Raw genomic sequence first — 20,185 nt, 5'->3', positions numbered from 1 at the left:
TTTTTTTTTTTTTTTTTTTTTTTTTTTTTTTTTGAGACGGAGTCTCACTCTGTCGCCCGGGCTGGAGTGCAGTGCGGGATCTCAGCTCACTGCAAGCTCCGCCTCCCAAGTTTACGCCATTCTCCTGCCTCAGCCTCCCGAGTAGCTGGGACTACAGGCGCCCGCCACCTCGCCCGGCTAGATTTTTAAATTTTTTTAGTAGAGACGGGGTTTCACCGTGTTAGCCAGGATGGTCTCGACCTCCTGACCTCGTGATCCGCCCGTCTCGGCCTCCCAAAGTGCTGGGATTACAGGCTTGAGCCACCGTGCCCGGCCAACTTTTTTCTTTTTATTTATTTATTTTTGTTGTTGTTGTTGTTGTTAAGACAGGGTCTTGTTGTGTCACCTAGACTGGAGTGCCAGTGATGTGAACACAGCTCACTGCAGCCTCAACCTCCTGGGCTCAAGTGATTCTCCCACCTCAGCCTCCTAAGTAGCTGGCACTATAGGCACACGCCACCATGCCTGGCTAATTTTTGTATTTTTAGTATAGACAGGGTTTTGCCTGAACTCCTGGGCTCAAGAAATCAGCTTGCCTCAGCCTCTCAAAGTGCTGGAATTACAGGCATGAGCCATCATGCCCAGCCTCCCAGATGATTTTCCTTTTCTCTCTCTCTTTTTTTTTTTTTTGCGACGGAGTCTCCCTCTGTCACCCAGGCTGGAGTACAGTGGTGCAATCTTGGCTCACTGCAACCTCTGCCTCCTGGGTTCAAGCGATTCTCCTACCTCAGCCTCCCTAAATAGCTGGGACTACAGGTGTGTACTGCCACGCCTAGCTATTCTTTTTTTACTTTTAGTAGAGATGAAGTTTCACCATGTTGGCCAGGATGGTCATGGACTCTTGACCTCCGGTGATCTGCCTGCCTCGGCCTCCCAAAGTGCTGGGATTATAGGTGTGAGCCACCACACCTGGCCCCAGATGCTTTTTCTATATTAATCCCTGATCCTGACCCCAGACTAAACCCTAGCCTTGGTCACACACTGAGCCCCTGACCCCACTCACATGCTGAGCCCCACCCCAGTCACAGGCTGGGCCCTGGTGCTGGCTCCAGAACGATCCCTCACCTGGGCCTGGGCTAAGCCCTGATCTTTGTAGCTCGATGCCTTCTTTACCTCCCTTCCCGTCTGCTCCCTTCTAACCCAGGACCCTGTGTTCTAGCCAGGCTAATTTCTCTGCCAGCACACCTATGCTCATGCTCATCCTGATGCCTGGCCTAGAGTTCTCTTCCACCTTCTCCTTCCTCTGCCTCTCCAGGGTGAGCTCTCCTTCCCTCCCGGCTCTGCAGGCTCTCCTGACCTCTCTTCTTGGCACCATGGGACCTGGACCTCCACACTGCCTGTCAGTCATCCCACCAAAGGACAGTGCCTGGGGCAGACAGGTAGGCGATGAATCCACAAATGCTGACCCTACTATATTCCAGGCATGGGGCATAAAATGGAGAACGACATACTGCGTCCTCCCCTCATGGAGCCGTGGCCTGGAGAGGGAAGGTGGACGTTAAACAGATGGCTGCCTAGAGTTAATAACATCATCACCAGAGTGCTGAGTGTAGTGAAGGAGGAGAGGGTGCCATGGGGTCACATGATGGGTGACGAGCTGGCCGGGTCACAGAAGGCTTCTCCAAGAGGTGAGGTTGGATGCGGAGAGGGTGTCAGGTGGAGAGCTGGGAGGATAGTTGAGGGTGAAAGGCCGTGTCTGGGCCCCATGGCAGGAGCGGGCATGGGGAGAGACATCTGGCCAGGCTGAAATAAAGGGTGCAGGGCCCAGGGCAGGAGCTGAGCATGAGGGCAGAGACCTGGTTTTGCCCCTCAAATGCCAGGCTGGGAAAACATGCTTAGGAGTGAATATATGTCTTCAGAGCAACATGAAGTCCCCGAAGAGTTTTAAGGAGAGGATCAGGCTGATGCGTTTTAGATGCCACTCCAACTGCTGTGTGAGGCGTGCAGTGGAAGCAACCAGGGCAGAACCTCCTTAGCTGATAAACACAGGGAGCTTACTTGCAACCCCCATGGGCTGATGCCCAGTACCACCCCCGCCCTGCAGATGAGGAAACGAGGCCCCACGCTGCGGAGGCACAGGCCCACACTCCAACAGAGCTCGGCAGCAGAGGAGCTGGGGTAGGACCCAGGTGGCCTGACTCCAAGCCATAGGACTCATTCTCTATGGTGAGGGGGCTGCTGTTGAGACCCCAGGGAGAGATGAAGCTGGTGATGGGCGAGGGTGGCTGGGATGCAGAGAAGGAGCTGTGGCTTTGAGTTAGGCATTGATGACAGAGAGAGGTCAGGGATGGCTTCTAGTCTCTGGCCTGGGGTCTGGGAAGAACAGAGGGTGGAGTAGAGAGGACACGGCGGACTTCTCATTACAGACAAGAGGGGCGTGACGTGTCCAGAGAGGGATGAAATAAACCACCTGGAGCTCAGAGATGAGCTGGGGCTGCTGATGCTGTACAGGCCCCACTGTGCGAAGATGGGCGCAGAGCCTGCGGGCCTGGGTGGTGAAACCATAGCACTGGGGCCCCAGACACAGGGAGGCTCAGGGGCGAGGCCTGAGCCACTGGGGACTCCAGTGGCAGTGACTGGGAAGAGAAGCCAGCAAAAGGGGACAGGGTAGTGGCCAGAGGGGCAGGAGGAACACCGCGAGAGTGTGGTCCTGCAGAACGACTGAGTGGCCGGGAAGGGCGTGGTGACTGTCAAATGCCTACCGGAGCAGCACGGAGGACACAAGGCCTCAGCCAGGAGCCACAGGCCCCAGTGACACCGGAGATGGGGAAGGTGGGCACAGATAAAAAGACATGTGGAGGTGCCAGGCGAGGGAGCTGGAACTCTTCTCATCTCAGAGGTGTCCCCCTCCTCCTGCTCTTGCCTCACACTGGGAGTCCCGATCCCAGGGGGTGGGAACAGAGCAGTTCCTGCTGGGGGCCCACTGACTGGTGGCCTGTGCTCCCTCTTGGGAGGGACCAACGTGCAGGCCCTCCCTAGGTAGACTTACCTTTTCCTGGTACTGGCGCCGGGAGGAGTCCAGGGACTGGATGAGGGCAGTGGCGTGGCCAATGAACATGGCATAGCAGGTGGCGCCCACGATCATGCTGAGCATGGTGAGCCAGACGTCGGACATGCCCACGGGCGCCTGCCGTCCATAGCCGATGCACAGCATGTGGCTCATGGCCTTGAAGAGCGCGTAGGAGTACTGCTTCCCCCAGGAGTTGTTCTGTGGACAGACGGATGGGTGGGGGCAACGGATGAGAGGGAAGGCCCTTCTCACTAGCAAGAGAAGTCTCTGCCACCTCCTCACCTCAACCTGACTTGCTCAGTGGCTGGGCCCAGGGCTCCCCCACCTTGCTGTTGGCCGAGAGCCTTGGGTGAGGGGCAGGAAGCCCACAGAGGCAGCCTGTGCTGCCAGTGAGTCCCCCTCTTGCGCCTTCCTCTTGCAATGGAGGCAGGGATCAGACCTGGAAGCCCCAGTAAAGGTATGGGAGCCAGCATGGCCCAGCCCCCATGGGGCAGCTTGGAGTCTCCTGGCTGGGTGGCAAAGGCCCCGGGCTGAGCCACCCTGCTGTCCTTCCCTTGCTAAAACAGCTCCACCCCCTACCCCCTAAACAGCTGCCAAGTGAAGCCCATTTCCCCACTGACCTCAATTATAAAACCAGATATGCTTCCCCTGGGGGTACAAGCTCTGGCAGACTGAGCCGAAAAACACTGTCCTCATTTTGGGTGAGCAAAAGTTAAAGCTGTGAGCTAACTGGCCTCCTGTGTGAACCCTGTCCGCCTCTGCCACGGCTGCGGCCACCAGTTCTCCTCCCACTACCCCCAAGGCAGACTCTCCGGAACACACAAGGCGTGGGGACAGGAGGAGGGAAGCTCTTGGCTATTTTTGTCTACAAAGCCAGTCGGTGTCTCAAGGAAGGCTCAGCGTGGGAACATTGGGATCGGAAGGGCCATCTCTTGAATTTAGTGCATGTGTGGGCCTGCCACCCTCACACAGAGAGGACACTGCCCCAGATGAGGGCCAGCTGAACCAGATGAATGCCAGCATCAGCCACCTCCCTGGTGTCTTTCTGCTCACAGGGCAGATGGATGAGCCACAGTGTAGAAACCTACCCAGGCCTGCAGAGCACCTGCCGGAGGCCCAGCCCCCACGGGAAGGCGTGAGGACCGTGAGCCTCGAGCCATATTCAAGGTCAGCCAGACCGCCCCGAACAGAGCTGAGCTGGCTCCTTGGGTCTGGTGGCTCACTCTAGACTGCAGTGGGGACCAGCAGGGCTGATCCCCAGGAGTGGAAGGGGCCTGGGTTCCCAGCCTTGGGGAACAGGGGCAGGCCCCCAGTGGCCTCCAGTCAGGGTTTCTGGCCTTTACTGCTGAGCCTCTGGGAACAGGGAATTCAATCCATATGGCCGATTCATTTACACTTAGCTCATCAAAGGGCTGTTTTGTAAAGGCCTGTTTGATGCTGAAAGATGCCTCAGGGTCTCTTTCACCTCTTTCAAAGCCGATTTTTCCTCCCCTGGGGCCCTGGGAATTTGCCTTCAGACCAAACCAAACTGACTGGGAGGGAGCCTGGGAGAGGCAGGGGTTCACCAGAGATACAGAAAGGCTCCTAGATCCAGGGTGTCTTCTGTCCTGCCTGGAGCCCACCTTATCCACAGGGGGACTGAAGACTCTGCCCTATGGCTTCCAAGGCCCCAAGTTCAACTTCTCCCAGCCACACTGACCCACTCGCAAGGTTGGAGGGAGAGGGTGGGGTCAGCCTCCATCCTGCCTGCCCTCCCCATCGGGACCCCACCTCGGACCAGGATATGTTGGGGGTGGGGGCAGCCCAGCTCTGTTGTTGGAGTAGAAAGTGACCACGTATGGTCTGGGAGTCTGCGTGGGCTGCAAACAGTACCCTCGAAGGCGTCTGTTTTCTTGGGCTCAGCTTTTTGTTTTTTTTGTTTTTATTAATTTTTTCATTTTGAGACAAGATCTTGCTCTGTTACCCAGGCTGAAGTGCAAGTGAGTTCAAGGGACCCTCCTGTGCAGCCGGGACGCATGTGCTCGCCACCACACCCGGCTCATCTTTTAAAACTACATTCTATTTATTTTTTGTAGTCAGGGGTCTCCCGATGGTGCTCGGGCTGGTTTACAATTCCTGGGCTGAAGCGATCCTCCTGCCTCGGCTTCCTAAAGCACTGGGATTACTGGTATGAGCCACTGCATCCAGCCTCAGGCTCAGCTTTTAAGGACTTGGCTTCTAAGGGGCAGAGGCAGGAGGCCAGGAGCTGCCAGCCCAGCATTGCCACACCTGATACAACCTGAGGCCGCCCAGGTCTTAGTGTCCCTGGTAAAACTAAGATGAAATACTGAGGCTCCCAGTTGCAACGGAGGCTGTGAGAAGGTGGAGGTACCAGCTCCCAACCCAGAGCTGTGAATGGATTCCTGGACTGGAAGCAAGCCATTGGGCCTGTATTCGGTAGAGCTACATGCTCCTCAGCTCTGGGTGGCACTCAGGGTCCTACATGCTGGAAGTCCACATCTCACCTCTCTACCTCTGGAGAGCCCGCCTATGGCTTAGAGAGAGAACCGGGCTGGGCGCACTCACCACCATGTTGTTGATGGACACCCAGCAGTCATCAGGGAAGTCCTGCAGCATGGGTACCAGGAACTGCAGGCAGCCATCCCAGTGGCAGAGCAGGAGCATCATGCCGATGAGGTTCACGATGCGCACCACGGCGCTGGCCAGGTCGTAGGTCATGTGGAAGATCTGCCAGCAGAGGAGGAGAAATTGCTTGGGATAGGTGAGCAGCCAGGAGGACCAGCAGCCCCTTTCTCTGCCCTGGAGCAGGTGGTGGGCACTGCTCTGCACGGACTCTGCAGGGCGCCCGCTCGGTGCAAGTCCAGGCGGGGGGTGGGGTGGGAAAGCATCGGTCCAGGCCTCGGAAGAGGAAGACTGCAGGCTGCGGGATCCCAGAGGGACATCTCCTGGCATCTATACAGATGGGGGGTCCTACTGAAAGGTCTAGCCATCCGGAACATGTGGAAGGACACCTGGAGCCCCATGCAGCCCAGAAGTGGGCAGAGAAGCCACTTTCTCAGCTTGCCTGGGGTGTGAGGACACCAGGGAGAAAAGCCTGCCAGCCTGAGGCTCCTCAGAGAACGAAGGTTGACAGACACACCAGGGGTGTGTTTCCCTAAATCTATCACTAAATTCTCAAGACCCACACAGGGCAGCCACGGAATTGCAGAGGAAGCGGCACAGGCTCACAGGCCCCAAGTTCAGGCAGACCTTGATCCCAAGCCCAGGTCCTACCCAGTTCCTAGCTGTGTAACCTTGAACCTCTCTGATCATGTTTTCTCATCTGGAAAATGGTGATAAAAATTCTTATCTGAGTGGGTTGTCAAAAGGACTAAATTATACATATAAAGTGCTTAGTAATGGGTAAAGGAGTGTTCAATAAATTACAAACCATTATTAATTGATAAGTTGTTATTAATAATTAATCTTCCTGATTGGTTAATATGTATTTGGGGTAATGCTCTCCTTTACAGCACCCTTGACCCCAGCCCACTGCCACCAGCCCCTCTCCACTCCTGCAGCTCCGAGTGGGCGGCTGCAGTGTAGCTGGACAGGGCCAAGGTGGGCATATCCTGGCACCCCCCTCCCAAACTACCATGCTGGGGTCCCCTTGATGACAGGGCAGTGAGGGATGGAGAGGTGGAGGCAAGTCTAGAGGAAAGTCTCTAGAAGCTCTGGCCTTGCTTCTGTGGCCTGGGAGACTTTGGAATGGGTCTAGCCACCCAGCCCCCATTCTCATCCCTCCATACTATTCCCAGGCAAAGACACCCCTCTTGGAGGGGGGCTTGGGTCAAATGTCACAGAGACCTAGTTTAAGCCCATTTCAGACACGGAAACTAGGCCCAAAGAGACAGAGCCTAGATATGTCAGCCCCTGTCTACTGGTCTTCCAGCTACGGCCCTGTAGCTAGTGGCAGGATGTTCTGATGCTAGTGACCAAAGATGAATACTTTTTGTCCACAGCTCATCACCTGCAGTCACCCCTACCTGTGGCCCCCATCAAGGGCATGACCCTGAAGGTTCCAGCTGCAAAGCTGGGAGTCTTTCCAGGATGAAGTGGACAGCGAAAGGTTCCGGGATCTGGTAGCTTAAGCTTGCCCCATCATTTCCCCATGGCCCTGGTGACAGAGGGGACAACAGTGCCACACCTGACCATGGACATGAAATTCCACAGCCATCCTCTATTTAAACTCACAAAAATCCTTTGCTGAAGATATTGTTCATCTGTTTTATACCAAGGCTCAGAGAAGTAAAGGAACTTGTCCGAGATCACAGTGGCAGTGAAAAGGCCAGATGTTGTAGCCAGGTCTGCCTGATTCTGAGGCCTGCAGCCACCATATTAGATCGTTAGATTGACCTAGTGAGGAAAGGGTAACTCTCAGTAGTTCCATTTTGTGGATAAAACAACTCAAACCCAAAGTGGCTGAATGACGTGCCCAGATTCACACAGCAAGCTGGGTCTGAGACCAGGCGGGACTTCCCAGCTTCTCGCCTCCCCAGGCCCTGCAAACAGTGCGATGGTGTAGACGGTGCTGTGTGCCCTGCAGCCCAGCACCACTGGGGCACAGACCAGCTCTGGGGCTGTCAGCGTTTGGGCTCCTGGCTAAGCTGACACTGTTCAGCATCTGCCATGGCCTGGAAGGAATGGTGGGCCCTAGAGAGCAGGCCGGTCTGTGGCTGGGCTGGAGCCTGGGTCTGTGACGCAGACCAGATCTGATTATGAAGCTAGTGTCTCTGGTCCATTCTCTGTGGCTGGTCGTGCTTACGCACCTGTATCCTGAGACTGTGAGGCTCTCCCCTGCAGGTCCCTGAGCACCAGAGCCCCCAGCACCAGCTGGGGGGAAGATCCCACTTTTGCCTCCTTAACACTTAGGTGAACGTGACATGTCTATGACCTTGGGCAAATCCTAACCTTTCTAAGTCTTGGTTGTCCAGGATGCCACTAGCTTCCCAGCTCACCCAACTCCCTGGTGTCTGAGCTAAGACACCAGGGGTTTGGGGAGGGCAAGTGGCACAGCACCATTCACAGTCTCAGAGCCGGCCATCCTCCACACCTGCCTCCCCACCACCACAACTCAGCCTCCCCCGCAAACAAGCTAGACATCTGCCTCCTGTTTTGCAAGGCTGCTTGTGAACTAAACTAGCTAACAAAGTACTCTCTGCACACCCATCATAGATGCAAGGGTGGAGTCATTATTATTAAGCTCCTTCACTTCCCAGTTGCTAAGGACTGCACCTTTGTGTCCCTCCCACATTCCTATGTTGAATTTCTAGCCCTTGATGTGATAGCATTTGGAGATGAGGCCTTTGGAGGGTCATCAGGTCATGAAGTTAGCACCCTCATGAGTGGGATGAGCGCCCTTATAAAAAGAGACCAGAGATGATCTCTCTTTGTCCTGTGAGGGCACAGGGAGAAGGCAGCCATCTACAAGTCAAAAAACAACAACAACAACAACAACAAAAGGCCTCACCAGAAGCCCCCATTCTGGCACTCTCAACACAGACTTCCAGCCTCCAGAGCTGTGGGAAGTAGTGTTTGTTATTTCAGTCCCCCGGCCTCTGGTATTTATGTTGTCACAGCCTGAGCTGACTGAGACACCAGCCTTCAGAACCCAGCCCTCTGCCACAGACAGGAAAGCTGTGCAGCAGGCCAAGGGCACAGCAGGCAGAGACGGGGGCCCATGAGGGCAAAACGGCAGCCTCCCCAAGGCACATGGCCTAGTGCTGAGCCGGGGTAATGAGGCAGGCCTGCCCCAGGGTTGGAGAGTCCAGGACAAGGTACAAATCAAGTTCCACAAGCCACAGATTTGGATAAAGTTGTAAGTCAAGCCAACAAAGGAAAATACATTCTGTTCTCCTACCTTGACAGAAGGCACCAGCATAACGCCCTGGAGGGTCAGGCTTGAAATGAGAACTCCTAGAAAACCACTCCAGGCCGGGCGCGGTGGCTCAAGCCTGTAATCCTAGCACTTTGGGAGGCCGAGACGGGCAGATCACGAGGTCAGGAGATCGAGACCATCCTGGCTAACACGGTGAAACCCCGTCTCTACTAAAATACAAAAAAAAAAATTAGCTGGGCGAGGTGGCGGGCGCCCGTAGTCCCAGCTACTCGGGAGGCTGAGGCGGGAGAATGGCGTAAACCGGGAGGCGGAGCTTACAGTGAGCTGAGATCCGGCCACTGCACTCCAGCCTGGGCGACAGAGCGAGACTCCGTCTCAAAAAAAAAAAAAGAAAAGAAAAGAAAACCAAGAAAACCACTCCAGAGCACAGCTCACCTCCCTTCTCTTCCTTGACTGTGCCCCCCAGCAGGGGACCCTGGCCGACAGCCAAGCCACATCCATGCCACTCGTGTGAACAGTCACTTGTAAGTGGGTCAAGGGGTGGGCATAGAGGCAGGATGGTCCCCTCAGGACACAGCCTGGGAAGGGCCCTGCACAGGCCCTGGCAGCAAGCTTAGAGGTGTCTGTGCCAGGAACGCTGGGTACTCAAGTGTGGTCAAGAAAGAGCTGCAAAGAGCCCCCAGACTCCTCACTGTGAGAAGAGGAGCCCTCTGGAGTGTGGGCCAGTGGGGCCTTTCTTCCCTTCTTTCCTGGATCTCGGGGCAGTACCCTCAGGGAGACCCAAATGTCTATGCCATGTCCCCTGGAAATCAGCCTGTCAGTGCCCAAGAAAGCCCCCCTCCCTATGGGTTCAGGGAGGAAAGTCTTGCCCTTGCTTGCCCAGAGCTCATAGTCTGGCTGGGGAAGGAAGCCACACCCAGGAAAGGGACTTGGGAACATGTATATAGAAACCTAGCAACAGAGCAAGGCAAGCAGGGCACAATGGGGAGGTCAGTAGAGAGGCTGGTTCAGGCTCTGAGCAGCCCAGATGTTGCTGTGGGACTGGACAGCACAGCTGGTAGCAGAGCCCACAGCCACAAGCATGCCATTCTCCTCCCACCCCTGGCTTGTCAAGGCAGCAGGAATTCTGCTGAAAGTTTCTTTAGTTGCGGAGGGTATCAAAGTCTAGGGCATCTCTGGAAGCACCCTGAGTGGGGTCTCCCTGGCTAAAGGGCTCCCCAGGATGCAACTGTGTTGCCCCCATCACAAGGGGCTGTGGAGGTCGGCAATGCTCCTCCTCTGCCGGAGGCAACCTTCCCTGTGCTCCTGTTTCAAGCCCTGGGATACCCCAGTTCCTTCCTTCTGTCATGCCTGAGACACACAGGTGGACTCTAAGAGTAACATAAATTGGCTCTTAGGTCCAGCTGTCTTGGTCTGTCTCTACATGACACATCCAAAACCTGTTTCCATCTCACAACTGGTGCCGCTGTTCGTGAGGCTGAGCAGCAAAAACCCACCAGCCAGCTGTGAGTGAGTCTCTCACCCCTCCCCACATCCCATCCACCAGCAATCCAGGTGGTTTTGGCTCTACTGCCAAAGTGGACATCTCAAAGCCATTTACTTCCCTCCAATCCCAGTATGACCCCAATCTAAACACCCCCAAGATGACGGCCCCCATCTCTTGATGAGGCTCCCCACCCCTCCAAGCCATTCTCCACCAAGCAGCTAGAAAGACCTCTTGGAGACATAAATCAGAACATGTCACCCTCTTACCATAAACCTTCCAATGACTTCCCACTGCACCCGTGAATACACTCCAACTGCCGACTGTGGCCCTCGGCATCCTGGCTCCCAACTACCAGCCTCCCCGACTCTGCCCAAGGCCATCTCTGGCCACAGAGGTGTCCTTGAACGCCCCAGGCCAGTTCACGCTTGCCCCAGGCCCTCAGTACTGGGCTTGCTCTTCCATCTGCCTGCGTGCTGCCTCCAGCTCCTTCTTGCCATCCTGTCTTGGCTCAAGAGCCACTTCCATGGAAAGGAAGGACACTGGATCTCTGTGTGTGACACAGCCAAGGGCCCTCCCTTCTCTTTCTCACCATGACTCTTCGCCCTGATATATTTTCTTCCCAGAGTTCTCACCATCTGAAATGACATTCACTGACTTGCATGCTGCTGCGTGAGGCAGGGCTCTTCTCTATTTCTCACTTCTGTGTTCCTCCATGCTTAGCACAAACAGGCATCAAAAATATCTGCTGATTGCCTGAATAAATGTGGGTACATCTAAATGAATGAGTGGGCACCATATGGGAGCTCAAGGAAGTCTCCAGGCATGGCTAGAAAGAGTCCCAGACTATCACAGGCCACAGTAACTGCTCCTTTGGACAGATCATGCTGAGCCTTAAAGACAGAGCATCGAGGGTGGCACGTTTTCCTGCAATGACTTCCTTTCCTTCTGTATCACCTTTTTCTTTTCATCACTCCTTTTCTTCTAAGATCAGGTCCTTGTCTAATTTTGCCTTTATCGTGATCTCAGCAATGAACATGGCACAGAGCACGTGGTAAGGTTTCAGGAACTGAGAAGAGCTTTGCGATGAAGGTGAAGGCGATGGTGACAGTGATGAGAATGATGGTGGGCAGCAGGGCTCCTGCTAGTGTAGACAGTGGAAGAACAAAAAGGTACCCGCTCTGGGCAGATGCAGCCCACAGGGAACCTGCCCTCGTCCCTGTGGGAATAACCAAAGTGCCTTCTCCTGCAGGGCACACAGACTTCCACGTCCTACTGAGAGCATGGTGGTGGTGAAGCCTGGGACTGCGGTGAGGAGCAGTGTGGGCACTGGGGTAGTGGGTGCAGGTGGGAGGGCTGGAGAGGCTTGTTTCAGATGATTTTTAGACACACAAAGCTGAAGCACCAATAATGCACAGTCTGAGCTGCCTGGGAAGAGCTGGTGGGGGCAAATCCGTTCAGGTTAGGGGGTACCCTAGATTTGAGGACACTCACCTCACCTGCACCACTCTCCAGCACCCAGGACGTGGTTGCTGAGAACAAGGCTGGACGTTGCTGGGAGAGGCTGCTAAACACTGGTGTGTCTCCACTGTTGGCTGGGGCCACAGGCCACCTGAGAGTCAGTTGCACCAGGCAAATATTTGCCTTGCTCTTTATATTGCATTAGAACTCCCTCTTACGATGTTGGTTCTGACCGCAGGGGTTGAGCACCTTCCTTTCCAGGCCACTGCAAGCTTTGTCAGTCAGGTGGTCCAGGCAGCTCACTCTGCCACACATGGAACTTGGGGAAGCCCTGCTCTCACACTTTCTGCAGTTTCTCAACTGCAGTGCAAGGACAGGGCTACACATCTTTCACCTTGGGTGGAAACTGCCTTTTCCACCCCCAGCCTCAGTTTCCTCATCTGTGGAATGGGTCAGTAACTGCCAGCTCTCAGGGCTATCACAGGGGTCAGGTGAGATCATAGCCACCACTGGCACATGGTAGGCACTCAGGACATGTTGGTTCCTTTCCTTCCCTCTCTTTCCCAGACCTCCAAAGAGTTGATTTCTCAGTTCCAAGGGGAGACCAGAAATGAGAGGTCAGACTGCTACTGTTTCCACCAAGGCCTCTTCCTGGGGCCTGATTGAATCCCCTCCTCTGGATTAACTTTCTCCTCATGGAAGAACAACTTCCACCTGTGTCTCAAGAACAAGTGTCTGCGTTGAAGACAACAACCCCAGGCCTGGCAGAACAGGCTGCTGCATATGCATCCTGGGTGCAGCCTGAAGGCAGCTGCACTGAGGGTCATGCCAGGTCCCTTCCTGGGTGCAGGAGACAGGGCCAGTACCCACGCCCCAGGACCTCTCCTCATGTCATCACTTCTCGCAGATGAGAAGCGCCTGATTCTGAGATGAGACAATCAAGGCCCACAGGATGAGGGGACTCATCAGAGGCCACACAGCAGCCCCAGCTGGCCTCCTGCCTCCGGCCCCTCTTTGGCCACTTCAGGTGGCCAAGGAAGAGGAGAGGCTTCTGGGATGGGTCACTGGAGTGCTGGGCCTTGCAGGGTAACATCCAAAGAGAGGTAACCACGGTTTCTAACAATAGCCTCCATGCCTAGAATAAGCTCACACCTCGGAGGGAGGGAGGGAAGAGGCGTGGCTGGAGAGGCTCAGGAGGGAGTCTGCTGACCCAGATCACCGAGGATGGAGGCAAGAGGCTGACATCCTCCAAGATGGCGGTCCATACCTGCCCTAGACCACTCCACCCACGCTGACTCGCAAGACTGCCTGACTGCCACCAACACTTAGGAGATCTCTTGGGGGCCTGTTCTGGGCCCAGCTGGGGGGGCAGTTGAAGCCTGGGGTCAGAAGTCTAGCTTCTTGCAGCTTTACCAGGCAGCCTGGGGCAAGCTTTCCCCAGTCTGTGGGAGGCAAGCTCCCCAGCCCCACCACAGGGCGTCCTCCTTCGCGTCCTGTGAGCTACAACAAGGTCTTCAGGATCAGCTAACATGAACCTTGCCAAGGCAGATGGGAGCTGGGGACTGGGCCCCAGGGAGCCACGGCTTCAGAGAACATCAGCATGTACCTGACAAGTGGGGAAACTGAGGCCCAAAGGAGGAAAGAGATTCATAGAGAGACTTGAAAGAGGAGATTAGGGGAGGGTTTTCTGTGCTAAATACGTCTCTCCTCAGCTCTCACACGGACCTAGGGCTTCAAATGGTCTTTCTGCTGCTGCCTCCGGGTCAAGCGGAGGTGGGAGATGCCCCTGGGCTGGAGTGGCCGGCTATGGTCCTGGAGACAGGGTTCCTGGGGCCAGTTGGGAAACTCCAGTCCAATCTCAGGGGTCCAGTGAGAGCCCTAGGCTGGGCGGTGTGCCCGGCAGAAACTGGCTCAAAGCAATTTTCTCCCCAGCTGGTAGGAGAGAGAAGGGTTTGTGTGTGGAAGGTTGAGAGTCATCCATCTGGCCTTCTGGGATCTCCTTCCTGCCCACGAGATGGGGCAGCATGTCTAGTTCAGAGGCCTGACCCAAGGTGTCCTGGGGCCTCTGCCTCCCCCAGAGAAAGGCCAGGACCAGCACCTGACCAGTTCTGGGTGCCCAAGAGGGTGGCCAGGCCAGGGTGGCAGTGGGGACAGGAGTCCTGGGCCTGACCTCCCAGGATGCATAATGTGGGGACGTGAAAGACAAGCTTAGCTCCAACACAGGACTCACCCTGTCCAGCCTCTGGCATCTCTGCCAACTCCTACAAAAGACCGCAGCCCCCAGGCCCTGGAGGAGTAAGGTTGGCCCCTGGGAGGCTGAGGCCTGGAGACACAAATGGATGCTAGTGAAGGGAAAGAGCTGGCATGTCTCTGCTTTTCATGGCAGTCTAGCTGTGGGTCCATGACATGCAGAAGGTTGGGGGTTTCTCAGGGTCTGAGGGAGCCAACCTGGTCCTACATTTCCACCTGGGACGGAAACCAGGAGACAAGTGTGTCAGGGCATAAGGGGAAACATGCCTCCATCCTTCCTTCACAGTCCCTCAGAGTGGACCCAGCCGCCACCCTCCAGAGTCACTGTCCCCTCTTAGCCCTCAGCTCAGACCATCTGCCACATCTCTGCACATCTCTGTCCCACAGGCACCTCCAACTCGACCTGTTGCATATATATATATATATACACACACACACACATATATATATATCATAAACATACAGGCGCCCACCACCACACCCAGCTAATTTTTTGTATTTTTAGTAGAGACGCAGTTTCACCATGTTGGCCAGGTTGGTTTTGAACTCCTGGCCTCAAGCAATCTACCCATCTCGGCCTCCAAAAGTGCTAAGATTATAGGCGTGAGCCACCGCGCCTGGCCAGGAGGGACACATATTAAACAGTTCTTCTGCAGCAGGCTTCATGCTAAGGCTTTATAAACATCAGGTACAACTTACACCCATTTTGCAGATAAAGAGACTGAGGCACAGAGAGGCAAAGTGGACCCAAACCTACATGCTAGGCAGCATGAAGCCAGATGTTAACTTGGGTCTTAAATGTGCCATTCCACTACACCAGGGTGGGACAGCCCACACTATGTGCTGGGGGCCAAGAGAGCTAGCTGGATTCTGCCCCAGTTCTACCAGAGGTCTAACTGCATGACCTTGGGAGAGTCATGGCCCCTATCTGTCAGCATCAGTAATGCAAATTTTCCAAGCCAAAGAGAATTTCTGCCATGGAGCAACGCTGCCAAACTGACTGGTGCACACACTTCTCCCATGGCACATGTATTCATGATGCCTCTGACCTGAATCTGCCCGTGCCTCTACCATCAGCCACAGGGGCTGCCAGCCAAGGCCCAGGCTGCTGTTGGGGGTGAGGGTGGGGGGCTTCATGTCCTGAGCACGGGAACTTCTGCCCAGGCAAGCAGGGGTCCTGGAGGCTGGGAAGTCAGCCACATGGCACAGGGATGCAGCGGGAAATGGCCCTCCATGGAAGCTTGTTCCACCCACAGACTGCCCAGCCCCAAGGTGGGCTGTCTCACAGAGAGAATGGGCCCTCCAGGCTGGCCTGCCTGCCACTGCTGCCAAGTCGTGTAACCTGGGTGGGTGGCAGACACAGACCGAAGCACTTGGCAAGGTCAGCTGCTCTTCCTCCCAGCAAAGCCCTTAACTCCTCTGCTGCAGACGACTGCTTCAGCCCGTGAATGAGTGAAGTTTGTTCAGAACGGAGTTGGCCCGCCCAGTTCTTTTTCAATGTTTTATTTTCCTCCTGTAGCCAGTGTTCACAGCCCCTAGGATCCCTTTACAGTATCTGAACACAAGACTCTAGCCTGCCTGCGTGATTTCACTCTCTACAGCCAGTGGCCGCACCTTTTGTCAGAGGCCTGCCCGGGCTGCTGGAAACTGCTTTGGTGCTAGCGCTGAGGGCTAGCAGTGCCTTGAATCAGTGACTGACAGGTAAGGGGATATAAACATTCCAACTCCCTTGCCCTGACTGGGACAACTCCAAGGTGTGGCGCACACTATCCTCGGATCCCACAGGGCTGAGGCAAACAGCCCTCCACAAGACACCCTCCAATGTCCAACTACTGCTTGGCTTTCCGGCTTTTCCTGTCCCTCTCCCCCACCCCCTTACCAGATTTTCCTGGGAATGCATCCCAAAAACATCACTTTCATGCAAATCTTTGTCTCAGGGTCTGCTCAGGAAGAACCCAAACTAAGATAGTTGCCAACAAAATTTGTACAAAAATCCAGATTTCCATTTCTCATAATGCTGTAGAACTAGCAACCCTGGGCCCATTCCCACTTGAACAAAATTTAGCTGGAGCTGCATAGAGGCCATCCAATATAGACGGAGATGTTCTCTAGTTCTTCTCATCCACCACACTGTCTACTGTCCCCCAACTGGCCCTTTTCACCCCATCCCTATTCCCTGCCTGTCCCCAACAAGCTTACGGATTTATAAACCCTACAACATAACGCAGTGGTTAATAATGTGGGCTCTGGAGGTGATCGACTTAAGTTCACATTCCAGGTTCACAAATTACTAATCATGCAACCTTGTATAAGTCACTTAATCTTTCTGTCTCTCTGTTTCTTCATGTGAAAAATGAGTATATACATGTACCTATATGGTTCCCTCTATAACTGTTACAGACTTCACTGAGATACTGCATATAAAGTATTCAGCACATAAGAAGTCAAGAAATTGCTAGTATTTGTCCTCTTAGAGCAGGTGTGCCTGCCACAATCTGACATCCCATGTTCAATTATCTGAGGTTCCCTGCCAGTTCCTCACTCCCTCTGTGGGGAGTGGCCTTTCCCCCAAGAGGTTTGCACTGACCACTCACCTCTTCCCACTGGTGAATATATCGAATGAGGCGGGAGAGGCGTAACAGGCGTAAGAGGCTGAGGATCTTCGTGAAGCGGACGATGCGCAGGGCCCGGGCAGTCTTGTAGACCTCTGAGTCAATGCGTGTCTCCACAATGAGGAAGATATAGTCCACGGGGATGGAGGAAATGAAATCTACCATGAACCAGCTTTTCAGGTACTTCATTTTAATCCGCTGCGGGTCCAGGATGATCTCTGTGTTGTCCTCCACCACGATCCCTGTGCGGAAGTTGAGGACCAAGTCGATGAGGAAGAATGTGTCTGACACCACATTGAAGACAATCCAGGGTGTGGTGTTCTCATCCTTGAAGAAGGTGATGCCCACAGGAATGATGATCAGGTTTCCCACCATCAGCAGCAGCATGGTCAGGTCCCAGTAAAATCTGCCCAGAGACACAGGGGTCAGTCGCCAGGAGGATAGAGAGGACAAGTTACAGACTAAGGGAGGAAGATCTGAGGGACAGCATCTGGGAGAGAGAAGTCTTGGGAGGTTCCGAGACAGGAAGATAGGCACATGGGTACCAGGGCAAGACGTGAAGACTGGCACAGGGAATGACACAGTAAGACGCTCTTCATTCACTAAGGATACCCTCCGTGCTGCCCTTCTGTGAGTTCCCACAACCCCCAACAACAAGCTTCCTCCTCCCATTCCCACCCCACAGTGAGAGTCAGGCTGAAATGCACATCAGTGACACTGAGAGAGAAGCAAGAGGCTGTTTCAGCAAAAGGAGCAGCTCACCCCACACCACCCCAGGCTCAGGCTAGGCTGCCCCATCCTCCCTGAGGGTCAGCTGTGGCTTGAGATGGGCTGTCAGGGAGACATTCCACAGACTATGACCAAAGAGCAGGGGAGGTGCAGACACAACTCGGGAGCCTGGGAGGCAGGAGGCCCAGGCTCCAGCCCCAGCTTTGTCATCAACATGTTGTGTAACATCCAATAAGGCCTCCCTACTCTGGGCCTCAGTTTCCTCACTGTGTAATGAATCCTATCATTCTGATCTGGCCCTCTCCCACACTGGTTCTCTGGCATCCCCCTTTAGTCTATTCCCCTATAATCAGAAAATGTCTGACCATCTTCTTCCCTCAGAGGTTTGCATCCTAACATGGGGTGTGGAGGGGAGAGATAGCTTCAAAACAAGAAGAATTAATGGGGGGATTTCAGGCACTAGTGAGGTACCATTCAATGTGATAGAAAGAGAGCAGCCCAGGGCCTCCAGAATCATTTCTTCTAAGGCCTCAGGCACCTTCAAGTCGTTTGCAGAGGGAGCCTCAGGGCAAAGCCTCAGAGAAGTTGAGCAGCATGAGGAGGAGGCACAATGCCAACTCACAGGTCTGCGCTGGGTTTCTCCCAACTCACCAAGCAGGGGGCCTTCTGGAGTGTGAAACAACACAGGTGGCCAAGACCCCAATCCAGAAGCCATGGCCAATTATTCCCAGGGACCCTGCCCAAGTACCAGCCATACCAGGGCTGGCCCCAAGACCAAAAACTTGCACTGCAGAGCTGTCTCCCTCTGCTATTAATTTAGACGTTTACACAATAACAGATAAAGGTATTAAGTCACGCAGAAATAAGCATGTCTTCTCCCAGGAGAAATAACTTTCCTACCATCTGTGATTCTTTACTGCAGGGAAGCCGGGAGGAAGGAAGTGGGAAAGAAAGTGATAAGCTTTCCTGGAGTCTTCAGAGGGTCTCACTGTAAACCAAAGTGCCCCTGCCTGCAGAGTTCCAGGTTGCAAAGAAATTACTTCATAGCAAATTGTTCGTTTGTTTGCCAGACTCAAAATGGGGCTGTGAGTCAAGGAGAGGGTAGGACCTGTTTTGCTGAAGGTGGGTGACATGGCTGTCCTACATCATGCTGCGTGGCGAAGGGCAGTTTCCAGAGAGTCAGCTTTCTGCAGCTCCTTTGAAAGCCAAGCTCTTCAGGGCCTCAAGACAGGGCCTTATGGGGGATAAGGCTGGATGCCAAGAGGCCAACTTCAGCTCCTCTCTATCCCATGACCCACTACTCCTTTCTGTGGCCCCAGTACCCGTATGCCAGCTGAGAGAACCCAACTAAGGCCTGAGGACCCACCCTCAGCTTCACACTTCACTACAAAGAATACAGCCCATCTGCTAATGAGTCATGGACCCCAGGAGAATGGTTTCAGCACCTATGGGGTGCCCTAGAGCCATGCATGCTCCACCCAGCCACATGGAGCTCACTCAAAGACAGCTGTGTACACTCATAGATGCCACACGCAGGTATCCCCATTCACATGCACAGTGCACAAACACCCCTCTATACACTCTGCTGTCATCCCTCTTCATTTAATCTCTTGGGAAAAACAAAAGAAAACAAATTTTTTTAACTGTGCATAGAAAGGCCACTGAGGGCCATGTGGCCCTCTGTACATAAAGCTAATAATACACCCAGGCTAGAGGAGTTTCTAAAATTAACAGAGCGGGTGCAAGGCGGCTGGGAATGCTGACTTGGGCAGGCCTGCCACTCCAACGGGTTTCTACACTCTCCCCAGCTCTAGTTCCCTCAATTACAGTCAAAATTTGAGACAGTAATTAACAGGAGAATGTTTGCATTTAGTGGTCTTCATAAAACCAAATTGCATAAGGCAAAAACACCCATTTCCTCGCACTCTGACTAATGGTTTCAATCTTGAGCTTCCAGATGCTCAGGGATATTTCCAGCACTCGATCTGGGCTGGGGTCGGGATCCCGGATCATTCTTTCCCACAAACCACTACCCTGGAACATCAGAGAGCTGCTGGACAGTATAATATGGTGGGAGGAGGGATGGGCCCTGGAATCAGCCAACCTGGGTTCGATTCCTGCTCCATGGTTTACTAGCAAGTCACCTTACCATGCCACACCTCCGTTTTCTTATCTGCTCAATGAGGATAACCACAGTACCTGACTAGCAGCACTGTCATAAGGAGGAAATCAACTGATTTCTGTCAAATGCTCTGACCTATGCCCAGCTATGTTATGAAATGAGTACATAAATCATTCAAATCAATAAATTTGCAGGAAAGAGGTAAGAGGGAGGAAGATCAAATCTCCCAGAGAAGAGCCAGAGCAAAACATCTGCTAGGAGTGGGATCACAGAGAAGCCTGTAATAGACCCAGGGGAGCCAGTAGCAAGAGGCAAGGGCTTGCCTTTGAGGCCATATGCACATATATACATGCATGCACATGTGCCCCCAGCAATCAGATGACAGACCTATTTGCCTCAGCACACAGATGCCCTCACTTCCAGAGACTCATGGTCTGGTCAAGAGCACAAGGCTTGGATAGAAGGCAATTGGGCAATGGTGTAAGAAACCATCCAAATGAGCCCAGGCATCCATAAAAATGGTATCCTGGTGGCCTAGAAGGGTGAGGCCAGGGAAGTGCTTCTGGAGGAAGCGAGAGGGGTTGCGTTTTGGGAGCTGCCC

General features: G+C 54.0%; 1 protein-coding gene across 1 annotated transcript in view; it reads right to left on the bottom strand.

Moving 5' to 3' along the window:
• Positions 1-20,185, bottom strand: part of HCN4 (hyperpolarization activated cyclic nucleotide gated potassium channel 4) — a 49,154-nt gene that overhangs the window by 7,012 nt on the left and 21,957 nt on the right. The window contains 3 exon segments of the mRNA XM_017868543.1: positions 3,029-3,247; positions 5,615-5,776; positions 16,716-17,139. Coding sequence (XP_017724032.1) covers positions 3,029-3,247; positions 5,615-5,776; positions 16,716-17,139 — 805 coding nt within the window.

This window comes from Rhinopithecus bieti, unplaced genomic scaffold (assembly GCF_001698545.2).
Source record: "Rhinopithecus bieti isolate Rb0 unplaced genomic scaffold, ASM169854v2 scaffold_4639, whole genome shotgun sequence".
NCBI classification, from domain to species: Eukaryota; Metazoa; Chordata; class Mammalia; order Primates; family Cercopithecidae; genus Rhinopithecus; species Rhinopithecus bieti.
This window is presented reverse-complemented; position numbering and strand designations above follow the sequence as displayed.